This window comes from Rhinoraja longicauda, chromosome 9 (genome assembly GCF_053455715.1).
Source record: "Rhinoraja longicauda isolate Sanriku21f chromosome 9, sRhiLon1.1, whole genome shotgun sequence".
In the NCBI taxonomy this organism is placed as follows: domain Eukaryota; kingdom Metazoa; phylum Chordata; class Chondrichthyes; order Rajiformes; family Arhynchobatidae; genus Rhinoraja; species Rhinoraja longicauda.
In genome coordinates, this window is record NC_135961.1 from 6,930,719 (window position 1) to 6,943,505 (window position 12,787).

Here is a 12,787-nt window from a genome sequence, read left to right on the forward strand (position 1 = left end):
GAAAATTGAAAGACAACGTGGACCAGGACTTCGATCATTCAGGTTGCTCACCACATAAGTCTGAGAATTGTTGCTCTGGAAACTTCACATTGAGAATATATAATCCACAATTTAGCAAAATCAATGACCAGCAGTATTGTAATTTAGGCAATGGGAGGTCATGCTCTGAGCAACCAGTGGCTCATGAGTTCTCTCAGTGTGTTGTAGCCCAACACACCGAACAGTGGGTGAAGTATTACGTTGGTAGCAGGCTCAAGGTTGCATGTCTCAATGAAGTGGATGGAACCACAGCAAAAGCTAAAAAGGGGAGAAGCAATTGAATGAAAAGAAGTCAGGATACAAATTAGAAAGAGAACAGATGGAGTTTACGAAAAGTCAACCAGAGTAGACTCTGTTACCATTGTAATCATGAACGCTAAAGATGTGCCAGATTAATTATTTAATTATGTTGTCAATAATAACTGGAGTTATTGGAAGTCCGTGTTATATTTCACGTAATAATTGTCAGAAATTTTAAGTATAGAGCATAATGACGAGTTTTTCAGAAGCAACTAAGAAATTGATTAATGTTTGGTTAAATATATAAGCACAGAAAAGAAAGATGGAACGGAAGACATTTGGTCCATTATTCATCCAGATCATCATTGATCTTCCACCTCAATGCCATTTTCCCGTACCATTGCGGCCCTTGATTCTTTCGATTTTTGTTTTTAAGAAATATAATGACCGAGCCCCCGCAACTCTGTATGGTGTTGAATTCCAAAGGTTCACTGCACTCTCCGTGAAAAACAAAAAAAAGCCTTTTCTGCGTACTAAATGGTCAATCGTGTGTTCTGTGACAGTGACCTCTTGTTCTAGACTCATTGGTCAGGGTAAATATCCTCCTGCATCCACCTGCAAGAATTTTTACTAAGTCTGAATTTTTAATTTCTGAAATCAAATTTGTAATAATTAACTGACAAGATTCGTGGTGAGTTAATTGTATGTATTTATTTATTTATTACTTTTTAAAGTGTGCCCTTAGTCTCATAACATTTTTTACGCTGCTTACTATCTCAACTAATAAAGACATTTGCACTCTGGAAGATACCTTTGAGTGCACCGTATCTACATTATGCACATATATTTTACATTGCTGTTATCAATGCATCTCCCATTATCCACTCCGGCTAAGCTGAAAGCTTGCTTATCAACTTAACGTTGTGACTATCAGAAAAATCTAATGTGTTGCTGAAAGGAAGTGTGAGATGACTTGTAAGATGCTTTGAGTTGTCTCTTTTCCCATCCTCAAACTCAAAACAATTCCGTGTTTACCAACAGCAATCTAATAAAAAATTCCCAGAGTTTCGTCTCTGATTTCTATCCACAGATTCCTACTGAAATGTAAAACTGTGAACCTTTAGTGAGAAAAACATTGATGTAAATTGTAATGGTTTATTGATATCCTACAGACGTTCAGATGAATCTTAACTCCCAAATTCATGGATATAATATCTCACTCATCTTAAGAGGCTTAGTGAGATATGATATTCATGAAAATCTGAATCCTTGCAACAACCAACCCACAAAACAAGAAGGTACTGTAAACTGTAATGTCGAGGTTCAGGAGCAGCTTCTTCCCAACAACCATTAGGTTATTGGAACTACAACCTCCAAATGGGTTCTGAACTATATAGACTTGGGGGCACTGGTTATTTATTGGCTTTGCACAATTACTGTTTGTTTATTTGTAAGAATTTCATTGTTCTGTTTCGGGACATATGACAATAAAAAACTCTTGACTCTTGACATTTGGCAATTTACACTCGGGAAGTGACTTGACCAATTAAGAATTTGAATGAGGCTGTGTGACTTGGATTTAATTTATTTTATCATCTTCACTGAGGCAGCTGGGTTTTGCAGGCATTGGGAACTCAGCAGCAGAAGAGAAGTCAGAAGAGCTTTGTAGGAATTCTAAACAACAGCCAAGCAACAAACAGTGGGCTTAAAGCTGCATGTTTTGTGGAGTGCACCTTCCCCAACTGAAAGCTTGTCGGTCAGGTGGGATCTGCCAAACCAGCAAGTACTTTCAAAGTCAAAACTCAGCGGCACACATATAAAATCTATTTCCCCCCCCTCCCCCCCAGAACTATTGCATTCTTCTCCCTGGCCATTTACCTCACTCCTGTCCCAATTACTGAAGTGTCTTTGCCAATAGAGAGGCAGCTATAACAATGTTTTACTTCCATAGATTTAATAACAATTCTGTACAAAATTATATTTTTATAACTTCAGTTTTTAGAAAAGTAGAATAGTCATGTCAATTTAATGTGAATAATGTTCTTTATACAGGGTGACGAGATGAAAAAAATAGGAATACAGCCTATTCCCATGATGGACAGGGAGAAAATGGATGAGATTCCTGAGGGCCAGGTAAATCCATATACTAAAACTTGTTTGTTCGCTTGTTCCTGAACTACAGCCAAAATGGTACACAATAGCGCAACAGTTTTAGGCCCACCTTACTCACCGTCGTCCCGTGGTCCTATAGAAGAAGTTTCATTGAAATCGGTATTATATTTTTTAAGTTATTTACATTTTAAAGTTAAAAAAACCGCGCATGTGCAGTTGGGGCTCCATTGATTTGGTACTTACGTAAGATGGCCGCCGCATCCGCACGTGCGCAGAACAAACGCGTCTGCGCCTGCGCAGTTGGGGCCCGTGGAGCAGGGCTCGGCCACCTGTCTCTTAGGGGCAGGAGAGCCAGCCAGGCCTGGTGCCTGGGGAAGCAGCCGGAGCCTGGGACTGGACGTGACCGGGTAACCGCGAGCCTGAGGTGAGCCAAGGGGAAAGGCGGCAGCAGCAGCAGCGGTGAGGCCGGGCGTTGGTGGATGTGGAGGCCTAGGCCTGGCGCTGGGCCTGCCCTCGGCTCCCCCGTCCCTGCTCCTCTCCCCGGCTGGCTCACTGCTTTCCCCATGCCGCCCAGAGTCTAGCGGCTCAGCAACAGTGGGAGCCGCCGCCGTCTACCACTGAACATCTCCGCACCGGGACGGGACAGGACTCTCCCCACCCCCCATCACCCCCCAACTCCCGCTCCACCTACTGCAGTCACCCGGGCCAGGGGGTGGGTTGCTACGACAACCGCGGGTTGCTCCCGGGAGGGAGGGAGGGAGAGGGGGAGGAGAGGGCGCTGCACCAATGCCAGGAGTGTTTTGGGCCCAACGGGTCCACTTGGTCTAGTAATCTACTAAATTTGGGAAAGCAACTCAGCTTCAGAGTAGATTGCTCATTATGTGGGAAATCCACGGAAATTTTAAAGATTTAGGTCTTTATTAACCACCCTAGCCGGCATTTTACCCGAACATCCTTGATAATAATTTAATATTGTATTAATATGATTGTTCCAAGTTGAATTGCTTGCTGTACATGAGCTGCAAGCTTTAGATCGCAGTCAAATTCTTTATTTTCTCGTGTGAAAAGAAGTTGTGTTTCTTTTTTACACATCAAATCTGGGAATCATATACACTGATGAGCCAAAACATTATGTCCACCTGCCTAATATGCTGTTGGTCCTCCGTGTGCTGCCAAAACAGCGCCAACCCGCCGAGGCGTGGACTCTACAAGACCCCTGAAGGTGTCCTGTGGTATCTGGCACCAAAATATTAGCAGCAGATCCTTCAAGTCCTGTAAGTTGCGAGGTGGAGCCGCCATGGGTTGGACTTGTCGATCCAGCACATCTCAGAGATGGTCAATCGGATTGAGATGTGGAGAATTTGGAGGCCAGGGCAACACCGTGAACACTTCATCATGTTCCTCAAACTATTCCCGAACAATGTGCAGTGTGGCAGGTGCATTATCCTGCTGAAAGAGGCCATTGCCATCAGGGAATGCCATTGCCATGAAGGGGTGTGTCTGGTCTGCAACGATGTTTAGGTGGGTGATACGTGTCAAATTGACGTCCACATGAATGGCTGCACCCAGGGTTTCCCAGCAGAACATTGCCCAGAGCATCACACTCCCTCCACCGACTTGTTGTCTTCCCACAGTGCATCCTGGTGCCAGCACTTCCCCAGGTAAACGGCGCACACGTACACGGCCATCCACGTGATCTTAAAGAAAACGGAACTCATCGGACCAGGCGACCTTCTTCCACTGCTCCAAGGTCCAGTTCCGACGCTCGCGTGCCCAATGTAGGCGCTTTCGACGGTGGACAGGGGTCATCATGGGCACTCTGACCGGTCTGCGGCTACACAGCCCCACACGCAGCAGGGTGCAATGCACTGTGTATTGTGACACATTCCTCCCGTGACCACCATTAAAATTTTCTGTGACTTGTGCCACAGTAGACCTTCTGTCGGTTCGGACCAGACGGGATAGCCTTCGTTACCCTCGTGCATCGATGAGCCTTGGGCGCCCAACACCCTGTTTGTGATTTGTCCCTCCTCGGACCACTGTCAGTAGGTTCTCGCCACTGCTGACCGGGAGCACCCCACAAGCCTTGTTGTTTCAGAGATTCTCTGACCCAGTCGTCTGGTCATAACAATTTGGCCCTTGTCAAAGTCGCTCAGGTCTTTACTCCTGCCCATTTCTCCTACATCCAAAATATCAACTTCAAGAACTGACTGTTCAATTGCTGCCTAATATATTCTACCTCTTGGCAGGTGCCATTGTAACAAGATAATCAATGTTATTCACTTCATCTGTCAGTGGTCATAATGTTTTGGCTCATCGGTGTATGTCACAAAGGTAAGATATTCAAAACTGTATCCTACTTCAGGTGGAATCTTTACAATACAAGTTGATAGTAGTTTATATCGAGGCTGCTTAAATTACAACACCTAGGTTTTATGATCAAGAAATCTATTAGCTCAACAAGCCCTTGAGTATATGTGACAGAAACAGGAATAGGTTGTATGGCCCTTGACCTGGCTGTGCCACCCAATCTTTCATGTAGAAACTTTCAAAGATTTACAACTCTTCAAGTAAAGACATTTCTCACATCTCAATCTTTAATAGCTGAACCCTAATAACCAAGTCTGTTTTTCTCCGTTACATTACCTTCAATCAGATGGAACATGCTCTCAGCATCTACCTTGTCAATTCATCCCTGAATTTAAATGTCACAATGAGATCATCTGTCATTCTTCTAAACTGCAATGAGTGCAGGCCAAAATCTGACCCACTAAAGGTGACAGTGCAATGATATAAAACTAAAAGGAGTGCCCCTGGGAGTTCTCAATTTTGATACTAACCACCCAAAGTCTTAAAGCATCTGGGCAAACCTAGGCAAGGAAACGCATCCTGATTACCAACTATATTATACATTAACTGATGAGTCAATGCTTCCCCATGTAAATTAGTTATATGAAATACAGAGTAGCAAGGGGTCAGATAATCTGGATGGGGGACCTAAGGTATCCATCAAATTAATTGAAGACTGGATCAATACTTTCCCCCTGTAAATTAGTTATAAGAAATACTGAGTAGCGAGGGTCAGATAATCTAGATAGGGGGCTTGGGATATCTATCAAATGAATTGAAGACTGGCTTCTGGATCTGTTCGCGATCTCAAGAGGAAAATCCACCCCAGTGTCCATTTGGGAATCATCCCCCTTGTCCAAGATTGTCAGACCCAGAAAGGCACAGCTGTCTGTGCCAGAAGTCATGATGTAACTCTATAAGACTTTGGTTGGGCTGTATTTGGAGTGTTGCATGCAATTCTGGTCACCCCATTACAGGAAAGACATGGAATCTTTGAAGAGAGTGCAGAAGAGATTTACCAGAATGCTGCCTGGATTGGGGGGTATTACCTGCAAGGAGAGGTTGGATAAACCTGGATTGCTTTCTCCGGAATCCCTCCCTGAATTGAGGGAGACGTGATGGAAGTAAAAAAAATTATAAGAGGCATAGACAGGGTGGACAGTCTGAATCTATTTCCCAGAATGGAAATGGCAAAGACTAGAGGGCTTAGATTTTAGATTTAAAGTGAGATGGGTAAAGTTTAAGTGAGAGGTGTGGAGCATGCATTTGCGCGGAGGGGGTGGGTGCCTGTAACTCACTGCCGATGGTGGCAATGGAAGCAAGTACGATAGTGACATTTAAGAGGCTTTTAGATATGGTTGTGCCGCGGGCAGGGGGTCATGTGCAGGCAGAGGGGATTAATTTCACTTGACATCATGCTCGGCACAAACATTATGGGCTGAAGCACCTGTTGCTGCGCTGTGTAGTGTTTTGGGGTCTATGAGAAACTCTGGAAAATTGCCACGGCAGGTACCATAGACAGCTCAATGCAATCTGTCTACTCTCAATTATCAACAGTGCAATGAAAGGTACTTGAGGGTATAATCAAGCAACATTTATTCCGTAGAAAGTCGTTCATCAATGTTCAGTGTGAGTTTCAGCATAATCACACACAGCAGTGAGTGCTGTGGTGTCACAGAGTGCTGGATTCAATTCAAAACTCAAGTGTGGTGTTTGCAGTGTTGCACATTCCTCATTGAATGTGATGGCACGTTCCTCTTTGCCTGAGTTTCCTCTTTGTGATTTGGTTTCATCCCACGTTCCAATGGCTACTAGTCGGGTAACTGGCTACTGTAAATTACCTCTTAGTATCGCTGAAAGAATCAAAAGGGTTTGTTAGATAGACTTATGTGTGACAGAATAAGTTTCAAGGATACGGGAAAATAAGGAGAGTGGGAATGGGGCCTGGAGGTCAGCATAGATCTAGTGAGCCCAATGCCCTCCTTTTATTGTAAAGGTTAGGCGCTCAGCTCCTGATCGAATCACAGCCTTGGCTTAAACATGGGCCAAAGACCTCAAATCCAGAGAAAATGTAAGAGTGGCTGCTGTTAGCACCAAAGTAGCATTTGACCGAGTATACCATCTAAGGAGTCCCGATAAAACAAGGCGTCAGTGAGCATCAAGGGGAAAATATTCTGATATTTGGAGTAAGGAATGTGTTGTGGCGACTCCTGAGAGTTAGGCCACTCCTTGGCCGAACCCTCGGCACTGAGACCGACAGGGTCTGGGACTGCCAGTCCATGGGGTTTCCCAGCAGGGGTTTAGTGGAGAGAGAGGAGAGTGAACATGTGCGCTGGCAGCTTGTAGTGTTAATAAAGCATCACGACTGGACTAACCCGGCGTCTAGCCTTATTTCAGGCTGAACCGATCGCTCCTGCTACATTGGTGACACCGATGCTCCAAACCCGTCATTTTGGAGCACAATGTGCAAGATGGCCACCAGCTCCCCGCTGCTCTGGCCGACCAGGCCCAGCTGAACGCGGTCGCCCTGAAGCTATCGACCTTCTGGACCTCCCAGCCGCTCGTATGGTTTCAGCAGGCTGAGGCACAATTCTATATCCACGGGATCATGGTCGACGAGACCCGTTACTACTACGTCATCGGCGCTCTCGACCAGGAAACGGCCGGTCGCGTAGTGCCTTACCTGCGCGATCCCCCGGCGGCCGGTAAATACAAAGGCCTCAAGGTGCTGCCTCTCCACACCTTCGGGCTCAGCCGCATGGAGTGAGCGGCGCAGATCCTCAACATGGGCGGGCTCAGCGATTGGAAGCCGTCGGCCCTCATGAGCGAGATGCTTACCCTCATGTACGGCCACCAGCCCTGCCTTCTGTTTGAGTTCGCGTTCCTGCAGCAGTTGCTGGACGACATCCGCCTGCTCCTCTCCGGGGCGAAATTTGATGACCCCCTGGGGCTAGCGGAGCACGACGACGAGCTGTGGCTGACCTATCAGCGGGAGATGGGCGCGCTGGATCGAGGCCCTGCAGCGACCGGGACGTTGCAGCAGGTCGGCGCGCCTTATCGATCGGGTGTCAGCAGAGTACTGGAGGACCCAGCGATCGTCCCCTACATTCACCGGGGGTTGGGCTGCATCAGCCCCAAGTCAGCCAATGCCGGGTGAAGGTGCTGGCGTTACTACCACCGGCGCTGGAGTTCACGGCTCGACAGTGCCGCCAGCCCTGCTAGTACCAGGGAAACGCCGGGACCGGCCACCAGAGGTCGCTGCGGCGGCCGGCCAGATACACCGCCTCTATGCTTGGGACCGACACTCGGGACGCCAGTTCCCCGTTGACACCGGGGCGGAGGTGAGCGTTTTGCCCCCATCGGTAGTCGACACCTGTTCAGGTAAGCGGTGGCCCTCGCTCACATCGCCGACGTCTCCCAGCCGTTGCTGGGCACCGATTTCCTCCGGGCTCAATCCCTGTTGGTGGATGTGAGGGGGCAGCGCCTGGTCCATGCTGCAACGATGGAGTCGATCTCCTTACGCCCAGCTGCAGCGGCTCCGCCACGCCGCGACCCAGTGTCTTCCGTGGACAATGTCTATGCCCAGATATTGTCGGACTTTCCCAATATATTGACCCCCAATTTCGGACTGCTAGCCCCAAGCACGGAGTGGTGCACCGTATCCTCGCCTCTGGACTGCGGCTCCACGCACGTGCCCGCAGACTTCCCCCTGACAAGCTCCGTATCGCCAGGGAGGAGTTCTGCCAGATGGAGGCCATGGGGATAGTCCAGCGCTCCAACAGCTCGTGGGCGTCCCCATTGCACGTGGTGCACAAGGCGTCCGGAGGCTGGAGGCCTTGTCGTGATTACCGCCGACTTAATGATGCCACGACTGCAGATCGGTACCCGGCTCCGCATATCCAGGACTTTAACGCCCATCTGGCCGGGGCTACGTTCTTTTCAAAGGTCGACCTGGTGCTGGGCTATCACCAGATTCCGGTACACCCTGACGACGTGCCCAAGACGGCCATCATCACTCTTTTGGGCTGTTTGAATTTCTCCGCATGCCTTTCGGCCTTAAGAACGCCGCGCATGCTTTCCAGCGCCCGATGGATTTGGTGGACCGCGGCCTGGATTTTGTTTTCATTTACCTGGACGACATCCTCGTGGCCAGTCGCTCTCGCCAGGAGCACTGCGTTGCGCCGGTTGCTCTGTCAGCAGCTCAGCGAGCACGGCCTGGCCATTAATCTGGACAAATGTCGGTTTGGCCTCAGTTCCATCGGTTTCCTGAGTCATCGTGTTACCCACCATGGTGCGGTCCCGCTCCCGGACAAGGTGGAGGCCATTCGCCAGTTCCCGCGGCGCGAGAACTCCAGGAATTCGTGGGGGCGGAGTCCTTTTACCGCCGGTTCGTGCCCGCGGTGGCTCGGATCATGCGGCCGTTGTTTCGGCTCCCAGCCGGCAAGCGGAAGGACGTCCAGTGGCACGACGAGGCCAAGGCCGCTTTCGATGGCGCCAAGGAGGTGCTTGCACCCGCAACGATGCTGGTCCATCCGCGACAGGATGCCCTGACAGCCCTGACAGTGGATGCCTCGGACTCTACCGTCGGCGGCCTGCTCGAGCAGTTGCTGGATGGGTGCTGGCCTCTGGCCTTTTTCAGCCGGCAGCTCACCTCGGCAGAGAGGAATTACCGGGAGCTCCTCGCCTTAACCCTGGCGGTGCGATACTCTCGCTATGTCCTGGAGGGCCGGCACTTTACTGCCTTCACCGACCACAAGCCCCTCACGTTTGCCTTTGCGAATGTGTCCGACCCATGGTCCGCTCGGCAGTAGCGTCAGTTGCCGTTCGTCTCGGAGTTTACGACCCGCATCCACCACATCGAGGGCAAGAATAACCGGGTCGCCGATGCGTTATCCCGCCCCGCCATTGGTGCAGTCCTGGAAGTGGCTCCGGGTATTGACTATTCCGCTTTGGCGGCAGCCCAGCTGGAGGACAGTGAGATGCTCGCCTATCGCACTGCGATTTCCGGCCTGGTGCTGGAGGACATGCCGTTTGGTCCTGCGGGTGCCATGATCCTGTGAGACGTTTCCACCCATCGTCCCTGGCGCCGCCGCGTGTTCGATGACATCAACGGGTTGGCTCGTCCTTCCATCCGGGCGAATACTACCTTGGTAGCTGCCCGGTTCATGTGGCACGGCTTGCGCAAACAGGTCGGTAACTGGGCCCGGGCGTGCATTCCGTGCCAGACGTCAAAGATTCAGCGCCAGGATTTTGCTGTGCCTCGCCGTCACTTCAACCACATCCACGTGGATATCGTGGGCCCACTGCCCCCATCCCGGGACGTCACTCAACTCCTCACTGTGGTGGGTCGATTCACGCGGTGGCCGGAGGCCGTTCCGCTGGCTGACACTTCTGCTGCCACGTGTGCCCGAGCCCTCGCTGCCCACTGGATCGCCCGCTTTGGTGTGCCGGTGGGCATCTCGTCAGACCGGGGGGCTCAGTTCACCTCACAACTGTGATCTGCGATGGCCCGCCTATTGGGGGTCCAGCTCCATCACACCACGGCATATCATCCGCAAGCTAACGGCCCGGTGGAGCGGTCCCACCGTCATCTCACGGGCCCGGAGTAGATGGACGCATTGCCATGGGTTTTGTTAGGGATCTGTACGGCCCCAAAGGAGGACTTGGCTTCTTCCTCTGCGGAGCTGGTGTACGGTTCTCCGCTCACAGTTCCGGGAGATTTCATTCCGTCAGCGCACGGACAACAGGAGCCGCCCTCGTTCACGCTGCAGCACCTCCGTGAGAAGGTGAGCACGCTCTCTCCTGGCCCGACGTCTCACCATGGGGTGGTTCGTCCCCACGTCCCGTCTGCTCTCCAGGACTATTCGCACGTGTTCCTGCGTCGTGACGCTCATCGGACGCCACTGCTGCGGCCGTATGAGGGCCCTTTCCGGGTGCTGCAGACTGGGCCTAGCACGTTCGTTTTGGACATAGTGGGCCGGCGCAAGACTGTGTCAGTGGCTTGCCTCAAGCCGGCCCATTTGGACATCAGTCAACCGGTGCAGGTGGCCCAGCCTCGTTGTCGGAGGCGTCCTCAATCTGGGCCGCTCCTGCCTGTGCCTACGCCAGCCCCTGACAGAGTGGATGTGCTTACGAGGTCCCCCCACTCCTGCCTGTGCCTACACCAGCCCCTGAGAGAGTGGATGTGCGTGCAAGGTCCGGCCGCTCCTGCCTGTGCCTACACCAGCCCCTGAGAGAGTGGATGTGCGTGCAAGGTCCGGCCGCCTCGTCCGTCCGCCGGTTGGTTTCGTGCCTCCCATTCTTGGGGGGGGGGGGTGGTCCTGTGGCGACTCCTGAGAGCTAGGCCACTCCTTGGCCGAACCCTCGGCACTGAGACTGACAGGGTCTGGGACTGCCAGTCCACGGGGTTTCCCAGCTGGGGTTTAGTGGAGAGAGAGGAGAGTGAACGAACATGTGCGCTGGCAGCTTATAGTGTTAATAAAGCATCCCAACTGGACTAACCTGGCGTCTAGCCTTATTTCAGGCTGAACCGATCGCTCCCGCTACAGTGTTTGTGATTGTTGTACACCCCAGCACATTACCGTCATATGTTTTTGTCATTTGAAATACTATGCCACACTACCTGTGAATTCAACCAATCCAGTATCCAAAACTTGAAATCAATTTGTGCTACCTCTGAAGTAGAAAGAGTTAGATAGTACAGGTGTGGAGAACTCTGAATCTCATCAGAAGTACTGCATTCAGTTCTGTGACCATACTTTAGGGTGGGAGTTGTCGAGGCAGTGACTAATTTAACTCTTCAGAATGGAACAAACAGAACGTATTTAAAGGAAAAGGAAGACATTAGCTGTTTGCCTGATATATTAATAGATGTGTGCATGATAACATATATAAGTGACCAAGATTACTAAATATGGGGAACATGCAACTTATAATGGTGCTAAATACACATTAAATATTCTATTTAACCTTACAAATTGATTTATCCATACTTACTATAGATGATGAAGCCTTCAAAAGTTGGTTTGCACTGTAGTTTGGAGAGCACTTTCATCATTGGATGTATGACTCCCCTGGTAGCTATCTTATAATAACATTTCCTGAAGCCAGTTCCGGACTCCACATGAATCATTTACCTCATTCAGATGTATTGGTCCTGGGGGAGGTGCGGCATTGAATGACATGAAAGTTAAAAATAATAAACTAATAGGACAGGTTTCAAAGACAATCCTTGTATTCAAAGGAAGATCATGAGGTGATTTAATTGAGGTGTGTTACAATAATCAAAAAAAGTTGACAGGCAGAATAAAGAAAATGTATTTCTTTTGGTGTGAGCGCCCGAAAATGTAGGCCATAACCTCAAACTTTGAGCTCAGCCATTCAAAAATGATGTCAAACAAAAGGCTGTTGAGGACATCAGTGGGACATTTAAAATCAAGTTTTGTTAAGCAGGTTGAGGATTACACAACCAAGACTATCATTGACAAGTCAATTTTACCCAACTGATGATGTGTTGTTGCAAAAGTAATCCTGGTTGGTACAAGAGGAAACACAGTTTCAGATGTTTGGTGTATATGCTTGGCAGCGAAGCAACCATCTAAGTCAGAATCCCACGTAATTCTACAAGAATCTACAAAGTAAATTATTTTCGAAGGTAGACACAAAATGCTGGAGTAACTCAGCGGGTCAGGCAGCAGCATCTCAGGAGAGAAGGAATGGGTGACGTTTCGGGTCGAGACCCTTCTTCAGACTGATGTCAGGGGGGCGGGACAAAGGAAGGATATAGGTGGAGACAGGAAGATAGAGGGAGAACTGGGAAGGGGGAGGTGAAAGAGAGGGACAGAGGAACTATCTGAAGTTAGAGAAGTCAATGTTCATACCGCTGGGGTGTAAACTGCCCAAACGAAATATGAGATGTCCCCTAATTTGCACTGGGCCTCACTATGACAACGGAGGGTGCCCATGACAGAAAGGTCAGTCTGGGAATGGGAGGGGGAGTTGAAGTGCTGAGCCACCGGGAGATCAGGTTGGTTAAGGCGGACTGAGC

General features: G+C 49.8%; 1 protein-coding gene across 9 annotated transcripts in view; it reads left to right on the forward strand.

The window, feature by feature from the left end:
- The window catches only part of pde10a (phosphodiesterase 10A), a 354,529-nt gene that overhangs the window by 326,220 nt on the left and 15,522 nt on the right, over positions 1 to 12,787 (forward strand). For all 9 annotated transcript variants that reach the window (XM_078405762.1, XM_078405766.1, XM_078405764.1 and 6 more), the window contains one exon: positions 2,332 to 2,412. In XM_078405762.1, coding sequence (XP_078261888.1) covers positions 2,332 to 2,412 — 81 coding nt within the window. The remainder of the gene's footprint in view (positions 1 to 2,331; positions 2,413 to 12,787) is intronic.